Source organism: Aspergillus fischeri, genomic scaffold, assembly GCF_000149645.3.
Source record: "Aspergillus fischeri NRRL 181 1099437636252 genomic scaffold, whole genome shotgun sequence".
NCBI lineage: Eukaryota > Fungi > Ascomycota > Eurotiomycetes > Eurotiales > Aspergillaceae > Aspergillus > Aspergillus fischeri.
In genome coordinates, this window is record NW_001509768.1 from 2,628,260 (window position 1) to 2,641,558 (window position 13,299).

At 49.8% G+C, this 13,299-nt stretch overlaps 5 protein-coding genes across 5 annotated transcripts; 2 read left to right on the top strand and 3 right to left on the bottom strand.

Moving 5' to 3' along the window:
• Positions 1-305: 305 nt before the first annotated feature.
• Positions 306-1,271, bottom strand: racA (putative Rho GTPase Rac; the record flags this gene model as incomplete). The annotated part of the gene is made up of 6 exons (XM_001263821.1): positions 306-366; positions 424-656; positions 727-907; positions 969-1,027; positions 1,133-1,165; positions 1,239-1,271. 6 exons carry the CDS (start codon positions 1,269-1,271, stop codon positions 306-308), a joined length of 600 nt encoding a protein of 199 aa, XP_001263822.1.
• A 2,231-nt stretch (positions 1,272-3,502) lies between these two features.
• NFIA_070970 (transcription factor domain-containing protein) lies at positions 3,503-6,039 on the bottom strand (the record flags this gene model as incomplete). Its single annotated transcript, XM_001263822.1, has 7 exons — positions 3,503-3,711; positions 3,782-4,291; positions 4,348-4,613; positions 4,679-5,116; positions 5,178-5,486; positions 5,549-5,655; positions 5,797-6,039. 7 exons carry the CDS (start codon positions 6,037-6,039, stop codon positions 3,503-3,505), a joined length of 2,082 nt encoding a protein of 693 aa, XP_001263823.1.
• A 1,025-nt stretch (positions 6,040-7,064) lies between these two features.
• rgd1 (putative Rho GTPase activator (Rgd1)) lies at positions 7,065-9,612 on the top strand (the record flags this gene model as incomplete). The annotated part of the gene is made up of 9 exons (XM_001263823.1): positions 7,065-7,235; positions 7,317-7,370; positions 7,452-8,058; positions 8,125-8,333; positions 8,385-8,931; positions 8,992-9,135; positions 9,205-9,299; positions 9,361-9,431; positions 9,501-9,612. 9 exons carry the CDS (start codon positions 7,065-7,067, stop codon positions 9,610-9,612), a joined length of 2,010 nt encoding a protein of 669 aa, XP_001263824.1.
• Positions 9,613-10,333: 721 nt separating this feature from the next.
• Positions 10,334-11,488, bottom strand: NFIA_070990 (uncharacterized protein; the record flags this gene model as incomplete). The annotated part of the gene is made up of 3 exons (XM_001263824.1): positions 10,334-10,832; positions 10,900-11,007; positions 11,100-11,488. The coding sequence occupies 3 exons, from the start codon at positions 11,486-11,488 to the stop codon at positions 10,334-10,336; spliced, it is 996 nt and encodes a 331-aa protein (XP_001263825.1).
• Positions 11,489-12,639: 1,151 nt separating this feature from the next.
• On the top strand, positions 12,640-13,178 carry NFIA_071000 (uncharacterized protein; the record flags this gene model as incomplete). Its single annotated transcript, XM_001263825.1, has 2 exons — positions 12,640-12,855; positions 12,927-13,178. 2 exons carry the CDS (start codon positions 12,640-12,642, stop codon positions 13,176-13,178), a joined length of 468 nt encoding a protein of 155 aa, XP_001263826.1.
• Positions 13,179-13,299: the final 121 nt, after the last annotated feature.

Here is a 13,299-nt window from a genome sequence, read left to right on the forward strand (position 1 = left end):
CGCGCCATATCTATGTAGCAGTTAGGACCATGGAGGTTAAGATCGATTAAGCGACAGCTTCCCGTTATGGCGTAGCATGTTACAAGTTTATGCTGCATGTGCACGAAAAGACGACAAGATGAGGAAAGGGGTGTCCTGACCCAGAAAGAAGCTCATCAGGATCATGACATGTGACTGAGAAAGCGAGAAAAGAAATATGAACATAGTTGGAACAATCATCAAGGGGATCATTGCAAAACCTTCAACTATCCCAGACGCCGAATTAGTTGTTTATGATTAAATGATGAAAAGCTGAAAGTGATGGTCTACAGTATGGTGCATTTCTTGCTCTTCGGTTTTGCGGCAGGTCGAGGATTGAGGACAGCACTGGCGATGTGATTAGCATCGGGAACAACATCACTACGGGGCCAATGCCAAACATACCGAATGGCTTCATCAAAGACGCTTTTGAGGTTGCGTTGCGTGAGGGCAGAACATTCGAGATACTTGTGCGCTCGGATCTCCTTGGCGACAGCCAGGGCTTGCTCGTACGAGACAGGCTCCATCTTTCTCTGCCGGAGGGATTCTGCTGTCGCGGGATCGTCTCTCAGATCGAGCTTGGTACCAACAAGGATGATAGGAACATTGGGAGCATGGTGCTCGATCTCCGGGTACCACTACTCGAAACGTTAGTCGAAGCGATTGAGAAGCTGTGAGCGCACAGCAGCTGACAGGGGAGTTAAGCACCTTTGCCTTGACGTTGTCAAACGAGGGAGGGCTGACAATGGAGAAGCAGATGAGGAAGACGTCAGTTTGAGGGTAGGACAACGGTCTCAGTCGGTCATAATCTTCTTGTCCAGCAGTATCCCACAGTCCCAAGCTGATGGGTCTGCCATCTACCATCACACTGGCCGTATAGTTGTCAAATCTGGAAGTCGGGTCAACAACAGGCTCCGAATGAGATCAGCGCAAGGGAGGAAGCCACGGACACGGTAGGGATGTATTCTCCGGGGAATGCGTTGGTGGTGTACGAGATGAGGAGGCATGTCTATCATATTCTAGGTTAGCTGCTGTCATTGACCAGGTAAAGATAACACCAGGCAATATCTCATGATCTCCAGGGGGAAGGGAGAAGAAGAGGAAAAGCACTTACTTTTCCAACTGCACCATCACCTGTCACCACACACTGTAAGGTTCACCTGTTAGCCGCGGTCTGGTCAACCGACTAACAATCCATGGGATATCTCGCGAGTTCTAACCTTTAATGACTGAGTAGCGGGTCCGGACGCCATGGTTTTGTTGTTGGAATTAAGGGTATATGCACAGAGAAGAAAATCACAGTGAGGATATGATGATGAACAGCTTGTAAAGATGAACCCAAATGATAGCGATCAATTAGCGTCGCGAAGTGAATTATTGGGGGTTTTAGCGTCAAGTGAAGGCGGATGGGGCGATAATAATCTTTAAGGGTATATCTGCAAAAGGAGCAAGTCAAATGAGTCAGGACAATGCAATTGTATACGACAAAGAGGACATAAAAAGTTTTCAGAAGAGAGAGCAAACAAGCTGAAGACGGCAAAGGACAAAAAGAGGACAAGAAAGGGTCATTGAGCAGCGAAACAGGACGAGATCGAGGGGCGGAGGTCTTTGTGGTTGGGGGGGGGAAGTCAAGAGAGGGGGGGCTAATCGGGACGAGCGAGGGTAGCTCGATTGCGGTCCGTGTAGAGGGAGAAGCAGACTGGATAGCTCACCTTTTGGAGGTCAAGCAGTCTGTCACTTTGTATACAGATCAAGGTACTTTTGGTCTACCAATATTATTTGCAGGGAGATGCAGAAATCAGCGATAAAAGAGTTGCTCCCGAGGATACTCCCGACGCTCAGTGTTTGATGGAAGCTCTAAATCTCAAGCGATCTTTATACACTGTAGTATGCACCTATAATCAGGAGTTTATAAGCGGGAATGAGGCACGATAACAGAGTCAGATCTTATGGAGAATGAAGGCAGATTGATGATGGCTTTGATGATCAAGTCCAGGCTAACCAAGATCTTACAAGTAAAGTACCTGCGAGCTATCTATGCCAGTGTCTGTATTGCAAGTCCCCAGCCTTCTCTTTGTAAGGTAGTTTTGACTGGTTCTGTCACTGCCTGAGGCGTTTGCGACAGTTCAAGCAGAAGTAAGAGTCGTACACTCGTACTACTCTCTTAGTCTACGATGTTCCTCAATTGCTTTTATAACGACAGTCCCATAGTTCTCCGGTCTGAGACTGTGAAAATCCAAATGCAGAATTATTAATAGTTTAGATATCTTTCAGGCAGCAGTAGATACCTCTGTTTTTGTTTAGGATCAAGGGGGTTTGACCCATACGAACCATGGAATATTGAAGGCAAGGTATGGAAGTACTGCGTCCTAATAGGGTGCCATTATTGCTCCCGAAAACCCATTTTCTATTCCAGACTCACTCTCCGTCCATCTGCTCTGGGATTAAGCGAGAGTAAGTTGATACTTTGGTAGCGAACGACCTAGCTAGTATATTGAGGTTTAGCTGGATAGTACCTCAGTGCTTGGACTATGGAGTATCTGCCATTTATATCTCCTGTGCGCCATGCCACTGTAGACTAGATCATATCGCATGAGAAAATACCTCCAGCAATCATCACCATTGGACGCCGTGTCCCCCATTATTTGACCGCCACCAAAGCCCTCTTAACCAGTAGAAAACGAGAAACAGTACTTAACCTCCCAATTATCCAGTCCATCTAGCCTTGCTACTTCAAGGTTGCCATGAGCATGGGGTGACATAATCGCGTCTTGGCTGCATCCCGTGGACATCCCTAGCCATGATCAGCGCTGAATAGGACTTCTAATCATTGACTCTTGCTTGAAAGGAGGACAATGTCCATTGTTCCATCTGCTTAAAGTTAAGCCCTACCGATCATCTGAGACGAATGTGCTTTGAGTTGTACTTCGTATCACCATACAAGTAGCCATATGGCAGCACACAGGTACGCTTATTGGCTTCCTCATCAACGGGCGCGCTTATATATGGTCTGTGTGTTGCCAGAGGGGACCCCATCCAGTAATCCGATCTCCCAGCCGTCCAGACAGCGGCACCTCATATTCGCTTACATCCACGATAGTCTTCAAGGCATGCACTTCATTGAAGACTCCTTCGTAACCGTCAGTTCCAGTAAATGCAATGCGCGCCAAAGCCTTGACAAAAGAACTGGGCAGTTTCCATGTTATGTATGATAGGTGGGGCCGAGCAATCACTGTCCTGATTTACAGCCTCGGCAAGTGTGATCCGAGAGATCTTCCTTCCATGAACTCTCAATCGAGAATCGTATCACCTTTTTTGCACTTCCTAAATCAAATGGTATCATGCAAGTATTCTATATACAAAAATGAAGTCGTAATAGATATCTGTGAGCTCCTGCCAGTTGGCACTTGCTCGCCTGGACAGCCAAAATCACTGGTTTTGTTTTTGTTCATGTGTAGTTTCACATACCGACCCGTCATCATGGCTACATGACCGGCGGTGCAACGAAAGAATCGGGAATCCCATCAAAGACCCAGTTGAGGGAATCAAAAACTTCGGAGAACCCTGCTTCACTGATGAAGGCCCCTTGGTCGAAATTGGGCGGATAGATCAAACCAGTTTCATCTAGCGTATCATCCTGCTGCCGGGTGATAGTGCCTGCGGCCGCCGATATGTTTGGGTTGGCCACTGTGACTGCACAAAGTCAGCTTTACACGATCATTCCAACGGCGAGAATACGGACTAGACTTAAGAATAAACAAACCTTGTGAGTCCTCGATGCTTCGCATAGGCCTGAATCTCTGCCGCCAGCGCCAGACCGTGTCATAGACATGACTCATGCTCATTCTGCAGCGAACTTTCAGCTCCAAGATATTATCGCCCGGAGAGTGTGCTGCCTCGTTTGCATTCCACATCTGGGCCAAAATATCGGCCAGGCGAACAGGGCGATCATGATCCATAACACTTATCCGTCGGATGGCCGAGATGGCTCCATTGAACAGTAATTTGCCGTGATCGAAGTCGATATGACGGCTGAAATCACTCTTCAACAGCTTCATGAGGGCAAAGGCAGCAGAGACTATCATCTGAAGGATATAATTGGTGGCGTGGCCAATCAGTTCTCCAGGAGATGTCTCCAAGTCCAAAACTCGTCCGAGGAATGACGTCGTGGCGATGAAAAGCTTTGTCAAATCTTCACCTCGTGGATTAGAACCAAGGAACACAAAGTATCTCAGGTGCAACTCCGCGGCTCGCAGATGGATCATATTGATGTCTGAAGATGACAATTTAGCGGCGGCTCAACAACAACAGCAGTTCAGATGTCCATACGTGATATGTCTCGACCAAAGTCGACTTCCATCTCCCGGAGTTCACTCTCCAGAAGCTGCACGATTAACAATTTCTCCGAACTGATGAATTCGGCTGGCTCAGGCTTTCCGCTATATAATGCCTTTGTCACGCGGTCACAGAACTTTTCAATCCGCAATCGGATTCGCAAGTCATCCGAAGGATTGTAATCAGCGTCTCGGAGAGATGGTGGTTCAAGCGCCCAATCATATATGGTGCCCGGAGGCTGTCCGTAGCCGGTTGCGACGCTGCAAAGGGCATTTATCAACATCCAAGACGCATGACATTGCTGGCAGTGATCACCATTACTTACTTCTGAGCCACAATATTACAGATAGCCCATGTCTGTAAACGATCCTTCACTGCTTCTCCTTGAGCTTCCATTCGGAACGTCGTAAACTCCTCTGCCTGGACAGGCCGATGCAGACCCAGCTGCATCGCAATCTGCATCATCAGTCCGCTAAGCATAAAGGTAGCATCGGTCCTTTGACTCGTTGTGGGCAGCGGCCATGTGCAAAGTAGGCATAAAGCCTTGACCACACGGTAGTCTTGAGGCACTCCAGTAAGGGTCGACCAAAGAAGCCTGCTGAAAGGCCCAGTGAGTGAACTTAGAAGACCCGGTTCCGATGGCGCTCGACGACTAGCGATGCAAATGATCGTCCAGGCTTGCAAGCGGCTGCGGCGCAGATACTCCTCAGGAGGCTTTTGAGGGTTTAGAAGGGGCAGAAAGGGGTGGTAATACGTGAAGTATCTAGCGGGTCGTTAACAGACGCCAGTTCCTCTTGAGCAGAGAAGGGAAAGTGGGCAAGTACTGGTCAAACAATCGTGCTACTCGTTGTCTGGAGAGTGTGACATCCTCCAGCCTCCAAGGACTGTCATCCTGGGAGATGATGGAACTGTCTCTGGGTAAAGCCAAAGGAGCTGGCAGAGGTTGCGGTTCCAAGGGGGCAGAGAGAGGGCGACTCCGACTGGAAAGCGCGGAGTCTGGTCCACAGTACTCATCCCCTGAACACTGCGACATTTCATCGCTGGCATTGGCCTCCACCGTCTGAGGCCGTTCGCCATTGATAGCGAGCCGTCGACGGAGTTCTGCGAGCTCCTTTTCCATTTCAGCGTTGCGTCTGTCAAAGAGTCAGACAGGAAAAGGGTACTCGAGTATAGATGCGTGTCGTAGAAGACTTACCTCCGCTTGGAGATTCGCTTGAATGTAGGCTCAATCTTGCATTCTATCTGAAGGCGCCGACAGCGCGAACATGCGGCTGCCGGCGTCTGAACAATATCACATCGAAGCTATTGAAACCCAACATACCATGTTCAGCCAGCAGTCGAGGACAGAGAAAAAATGTCTTTAATCATGTATATGAAGGTGGGCTATTTCATTTTGGGCCATTCAACACCGCGAGCCCAGTAGCCAAGGACTGATTAGCTCACCTTTTGCTGTTTACACTCGTTACAGGCCTTTCTACTACCACCCCGCCGTTTTCCAGTGATTTGCGGGGGCACCTTCTCCATCTCGCAAAGTTCCGTACTCCTATTTGGGAAATCGAAGCCTGTCATCGGCCGGGGAAGCCTCGGCGTGTTCCGAAAGTCGCTGGTGGTGCCCGAGGGCGTTATCAAACTTGCTTGTGAAGGCAGCCCATTTGGTGCTATGACACCGCGGAACTCCAGATCCATCAGTATAAAGTAAGAAAAAATTCGCCCAACGGTATTGTACCGCGGAGTGCCGTTGACACATGCAAAAAAAAGCGTGGTATTGACACAAGGAATGTGCTTAGGTGCCGGAAATCGGCAGAAAAAGGGAGGGGGGACCCTTAAGCGCGAAACTCGGCGGTTCTGGGGAAGTTGCTGACTCATTTTCATGCCTGAGGCAATAAATTGGAGCCTTGTCCTATCTGAGATGGCCGGAACCACAATCGCAGTCGAATAGCCTCAGTCGACATGAATTATGAATCATTGATACTCTGTATTTGACTAAGACGTTCTTCTATGGCTAGGATTCTTTCGGTGTCGCGCCAATGCGGCTCGGTCTGTACTCTGTCGGTAATCCAGCCCGTACGACTAGACTACTTACTAGCAGGTAGCAAGGGAGGTCCGAGGACAAGCTTTCGTTCTCATGAATAATGATTAGTTCTTACCACTACCACCACCGTTCCAGTCTAACTAAATACCATGCTCAAGAGTATTACGAGCTTACGACTGGCCAAGTGCCATCAGGGACCGCATCTCAGAGACCTAGAGAGGTACAGCCCCCGCCATTTCCCATGACGTATATACGAGTTGGTCTTGCATTCCAGTGACCAACCCCTCTAACTCTTTAAGCTTTTTGAATGCTTCAATCATCAAGAGGCTAAGGTGCCTTACTTAGTTACTTAGGTACCTGTCGAATAAAGCATGTTCTGTAAGGTACCTCAGCGGTTGAAACCTAAGGTACCAAGCCTCCACTAAGGCAAGCCCTCCACCCCATCCCCACCGCCAGCCATACTGCCGCTCTGCCAACGAACCATCCGCATCCGCACCAGCATATTATTATTAGTAGCATCCCGTACTCCGTACTCCGTACTCCCCACCATTTAGGCTTCCGCAATTCGACAAAGCGATAACTATCTCGTAGACTCTTGACTATCCACTCATCTTCAGAAACACAACGACTGCGCTTGATTCACAGTTACCTACCGTCGATTCTCTCAGCAGGATTTTCTATGGCAGACGTTGCTACTCCCGACGGCTCGGCGCCAATTGTTCCAGTGCTCAGGGATCCTGATGCGCCACCATCGAGTGCTGGCTCTGCGGGACAGTCTGAAGTTCGTCCGGGGCCACCGCCTATGACAGAGGAGCTGAAAGCTCGCCTGGACAAAGTCATTTACTCCGATGTGGGTGACTCATATCATAGCTTCATCCCACAATTCGCGAGACGGAGGACTTGCAGCTGACCCGAGCTCTTAATATCTTAGATCGGTATCACAACGCTCCTGGCACGATTGAAGCAGAGCGTAGCTTCTGCGAAGGTGCGTTCTGGTCGCCTCATGCCAACCCCTCCGATCCTACAGTTAGAAGAAAGAAGGTTGCGCTGACCGAAAAAAATGCAGGATTTCTCCGCATTTCTCAAGAAGCGGTCCTCTCTGGAAGAAGAACATGCACAGGGTCTGAGGAAGTTGTCTCGCTCTCTCAATGACGCTGCCAACCGCCCCGACAACCGTCAAGGCACCTACGGCTCCAGCTACAATGATCTCAATCGATTCCACGAACGCATGGCGGATCATGGACTTCAATTCGCAGTATCTCTGCAGCAGATGGCTGACGACCTCCACGAGCTCGCCACGAATATCGAGAAGGGACGCAAACAATGGAAACAAACCGGCCTGAGCGCGGAGAAAAGGGTTACTGAGGCTGAGGCGGCAGCGGAGAAAGCAAAGGCCAAGTACGAATCTCTTGCGGAGCAGTATGACCGCGTGAAAACCGGGGACAAACAGGGCGGGAAGTTTGGCTTGAAGGGACATAAATCTGCTGCCCAACACGAAGAAGAGCTGTTGCGCAAAGTGCAAAATGCGGACGGGGATTATGCTGCCAAGGTCACGGCCGCACAAGCGGCTCGACGAGAACTGATTTCCACCCATCGTCCGCAGGCTGTGCAGAACATCCAGAAATTGATTGCAGAGTGCGACTCTGGTCTTACGTTGCAGCTACAAAAGTTCGGTATGATTGTCATTGCGTCCCGACATTGAACCGGTTTCTTGATCTTTGCGCTAACTCATGCTTCAGCAACATTTAATGAGAAATTGCTGCTGGGACAAGGCTTATCCATTACGCCTTTAGATGAGGGCGCAGGCAATGGCTCTATTGGACCAAGAAGTCTGTATGAGGTGGTACGGCAGATTGATAACCAGAAGGACTTCCAGGATTATATTCTCAGCTACGAACATAATCCTGGTGCGGTGACTTCGGAGCAGGTTCAGTACCAGCGTCATCCGGTACGTTAATTTTCATCGATCATTATTATCTGCATGCTCATCTCGTGTTAGACACTGGGAGGTACGCCCACACCTGTTGCTCCGGCCTCGCAGCCTTCCACACAGAACAAGCGCCAGTCAACCATGTTTCCTTCATCATTTTCCCAACAACATCTTCCTATCAGTCAGCCCTCCACTCAGCCATCTGGACCGGCTGCGGCCCCGTCTCCGGCACCAGCGTCCGCTCAAAGCACCCAGCCATCGTCTTTTCAGCCACATCCAGACTCCTTCTCCTCGCCACCCCCATTTCAACCACCTTATCCGACCTCTTCTGGATTACCGGCTCAAGATCAGCACAATGTGAACACACTGCCCATGACGGCACCGGCTAATCCTCTGCCTCCACCTGGAAACAACTTCCAACAGAATCTCCCTCCTCTGAGGCCGGTCTTCGGGGTGTCATTGGAAGATCTATACACCAGAGATGGGACTGCCGTACCCATGATTGTTTACCAATGCCTCCAGGCAATAGAATTGTTTGGATTAGATGTGGAAGGCATTTACCGTCTCTCTGGGAGCGCCAATCACATCAACCATATGAAGTCGCTTTTCGACAACGGTATGTGTAACCACAGTTTAACCCGTCTCTCCGCCAAACGCTGACCTCTATGGATGGCAGACTCTTCACAAGTGGATTTTACGAATCCCGAGAGCTTCTATCACGATGTCAATAGTGTCGCCGGGCTGCTGAAACAGTTCTTTAGAGAACTGCCTGATCCCTTGTTCACTTCCCGATACTATTCTGATTTCATTAATGCAGCTCGTAAGTACCTCGATTCGAACCCGGGTTGCCATATGACAAGAGCTGAGTAGCTGACACGTATTTCCGTAGGGATCGATGATGACATCCAGCGGAGGGATTCACTGCATGCACTTGTCAACAACCTTCCAGATGCGCACTACGCCACGCTGAGGGCTCTGATACTTGTAAGTAATTCGGTATTCCCCCATCTTTCTATCTGCCAATGTCTAATTTGCTCGATTCTAGCACCTCAACAAAGTCCAGGAACATTACATGAATAATCGTATGAATGCAGGGAATATTGCAATCTGCTTTGGGTAAGTCGCTGACCCCATCCGCTCATATTCGTTCTCTGCGAGACTTCGGAAACTGACAAGCCTCGCTAGACCTACTCTCATGGGTGCCAGTTCCGGCGGCAACATTGCCGATGCCGGTTGGCAGGTCCGCGTTATTGAGACCATTCTGGTCAATACGTTCCAGATATTCGATGATGACTAGATTTCAGTCTCCCTACCGGACTGAGAGCTCTATATCTCTTTCAGGCCCATGTTTAGGAGTTCAGAAAGCATGTCCGTCGAACTCTGTTTATGCTGCAGATTACACATTTCAATCGTCATTCTTGATTCCCCTGTCATATTTCCAATCGTTTTCGCATAGCCCCCGATGTACATATTGCTTCTTTGACGTTGGACTGACTGTCTTCTGATGAGATACCACCCCTGTTTCATAATTCACCTTCAGGACATGGTATGTATTTCTGCCTTGGACGTATTGGCAGTCCAATTTTGAGATATGTCCAGTAATTACATGAATAACGAGAAATACAAAATTGATATGGTACAGTTCGTAACGAGATCTAATGGTCCAGACTCCCTTTATCCCGCTGAATAATACAAATTCATAAGGAATGTGAGGGGACGATCCCAAGTGGAAAGAAAGCACGACCAAAGATTCTGCATAAGTATAACACATGCGAGAATGGAAAGTAGCCGGCACTTGGATAGCTATGAAGCCGCCCACATGCAGGCGATTCGCAATCGAGAAGAGCATGGAATTCTTCTCGATAACTCAATGCGGACAATACTTGTTGTTCGCCGGGTTGATAACAGAATGGAGACTGATTCTCAAGACGATCGGCCCCGAACGCACTGGCATAGGGGGATTTGAACTGCGACATGGCGCAGTGAATTAAGTGATAGGTTGAAAAGAACGATTCACATCATTTCTTTCCTGTCATCATGTCCTTCATAGCATCCATGCGCTCGGAGAGTGTGAGTCCCGGGGCAAAGAAGGGGCTGTCGAGATCTTCGACAGTCGTGGGAGTGGCATGGCCCCAGATACGCCACTCCTGTTCTTCACCAGTCCACCGAAGCTTCTGGATAACGATGTATTCCGTGCAGTCTTGTTGCTTAGCTGGCGCAGGCTCTGCGGCGACAGCGCTTTCAGCACCGCGCTTGGTGGGGATAGTGACCTTGCTCGTTGACTGACGGCTAGTGATGCGCACAACGACCTGCCGTACTCCAGAATCAGGCAAGTCTGGAATTTGTGTGGCGCGATCAGCCAAGACGCGAAGACCAGTGAAGAGCGTGCCTGGTGTGCGATTGTATTTGTCCAGGGCCCAAGTGACCTTCTCATCCTTCGGACGGCTGGCTACGCGGGAGCTGAGGTTATTTGCGAGGCCGCTGCAACAGATCTTGCGCAGGGTATTGACATCTCCGCTATAGACGATCAAAAGAACTGGTTAATTGACTGCGCAAAGCTCGAGGTGATATGATGACAACTTACTCAGCAAAAGCACTATACATCCGCTGATGTAGTTCGCGAGCAACCTGGCGCCGCTCCTTCAGGCGCAGCGGTAGTCCCTTGTTGATCCATTTGCTGTAAGCGATAAGCCTGGTATAGGTCAGCACCAAACTGCTTTAGAGAAACCCCATGCCACGCGAAAGTTTTCCCGGATAGCCGTAAACGAGGAACGGCAGACATACCCAAGGAAGTTCTGAACCGCATTCTTCAGCCATAGCCACTCAAGTTGTAGGCGTTCTTTCGGTTGTTGAAAGATTGATGGCATGTCTTTCCACAGAGGTCGAATGAAAGTGCCGGGCAAGAGGCCAATGTCTTGCGGTAGTTCCGACCTCGACAATTCTCTTCCTCTGGTTCTCATACTTGGTTGTGCAGGCTGCTTAACTGAAATATTCTGCGGTATGCCAGACAGGCCCCGCTGGGCCATCTGAGACTGAGAGAAGAGGCGGCATTGGCAATATGCTACAACTGCGGAACTCGGCGAAGTCGCGGATTGATAGAACTCGGCAATGGGAGTGCCGGGCCGCACAACCATGCGCAAGGAGTTGGGAGAACGCCATAGGGAGGACGCCATCAGGGGCTGAGGTAACAGGAGCGCTGAACTGACGGACTGGACTCTGGGATGGCCTGTTGAATGTGCAACAAATTATTACATCCAAGGATGGAAATCACGGGATGGGGCTGATCACATGACTGGTTTCTCCGCTGCGGGTCTCCAACCGGCGTTTTGGCATTTACCATCACAATGATCACTGAAGTCCGCGCGGCACACTGGCTTTTGAAAGTGTCAGGTCCTGGCTGCATCCCTCTGACTTACTTGACTACTTTTCACTTTCCTGAGCCATAAGTTTTGCAATTTTGCCCAGCCAGGAGCCTTTTGTTCTCAGAGGGGGAAAAATAGGAAAAGGGAACATCACGCCTTCAGCAAGGGGAACTGGTCCCCGCACAATCTAGCTTATCATTCTGTCGTTGGCGATCTCGCTGACCTTTTCCCCCTTTCTTTCTTCTGGGTGTGATTGCGCAGCGGCCGCATATGCCGTGGAATAAGGCTGGCTCCTCCTCGTCGTGATGCCGCTCCTCCGCCCTTCCCCCTCCATAATCGGATTCCTTCTGAGCCTGATATAAATACTCGCCGTTCGGACTCGAATCAATCATTACTCCCGCCTTCGTACTCTTCAGTTCGCAACTCAAGAGGCGAGCTTCGAGATAAAGGCGTGGCTTCGCCGTCTACTTTGTCCGCCATTGTCCCTCCATCCCCGGCCTCACCTGCATCACAACTTCCCCTCAGCGACGATGCAGGACGCACCGCTCCCTCTTCGGCGCTTCATCCTCGCGTTGCCGTCATTTTGGGAGTCGACAAGAAGTGGCACGCTCCTCTGCTGGTCTGTCGGGCGCTGAGCACGGTGCCTGCTGCATGGTGGGGGCTGCGGTGTGCTTTTACCTTTCTGGCTGAGCTTCTTCACATACGGCCGGGGATGGGACGGGAAGGCTGGGCGGCAGCAATTATCGGGAGTGTTGGACAAGATTGGGATGTAGAAAGGAGATTTAGAGTGACAGAGGTGGCATTGGCTATTATGTGGGTATGTAGAATGGAGATGATTCTCACGACCCATGGACCCTTTTCCCTCTACTCCATCCGGAAGGTTTAAGGCTTTTGCTGACCATTGACTTTCTCCATAGTGCTGCGCATCCGCATATCTTTCTTATTTTTTTGCTGATTGCATGATGTCTCGATGGTTCGTTTTCTTTCTGAGCCGCATGTTTCCTTCCGAGTTGCTGATCACTCTCCGCAGGCTTTTGAATTATACCCCACCAGCTGTTGTCATTCGTCTTCTTACAACAAACGGGCTGATCGCTTACATTACTTCTTGGGTTCTTTACCTCTCCGGTGCATCGTCAGATCCACGTCTTCTTCTACCGGCATGGATATCGATCACGACAGTACGTACGACCCTGTCTCCCTAATTATGTACTCTCAAAACGATTGAAAATACTGACATCTTGAATCGAAGACCCTTACCTTTCTCTACCACGCCACTCAAAACCACGCCACAATCAAGCGTGAGACAACCGCATCGTTGTTGGTCGTATCAGTCGCCAGCTTCGTCAGTATGTCCTCGCTTCTTCTGCAGCTACACTTGACCCGCGAGAACGAGCCAGAGGTACCCTTGTTCGTGATCACGCGGAAGTTGTGGGACTGGGCTGTTGCGATATTCCTTCGTATGCGTGTTGCAGATGCAAGGGCTGGAGCTAGGGAGCTGTAAATGTGGTCGAAAACATGATATTCTCTCTATGTTTACTAGACAATCTATCTGCGAGCCTGCGTCTCCGTAAAGCAACTGTCTCTAATGGGATCGAGCTTTCGTCGACAGAATAGGATTTACT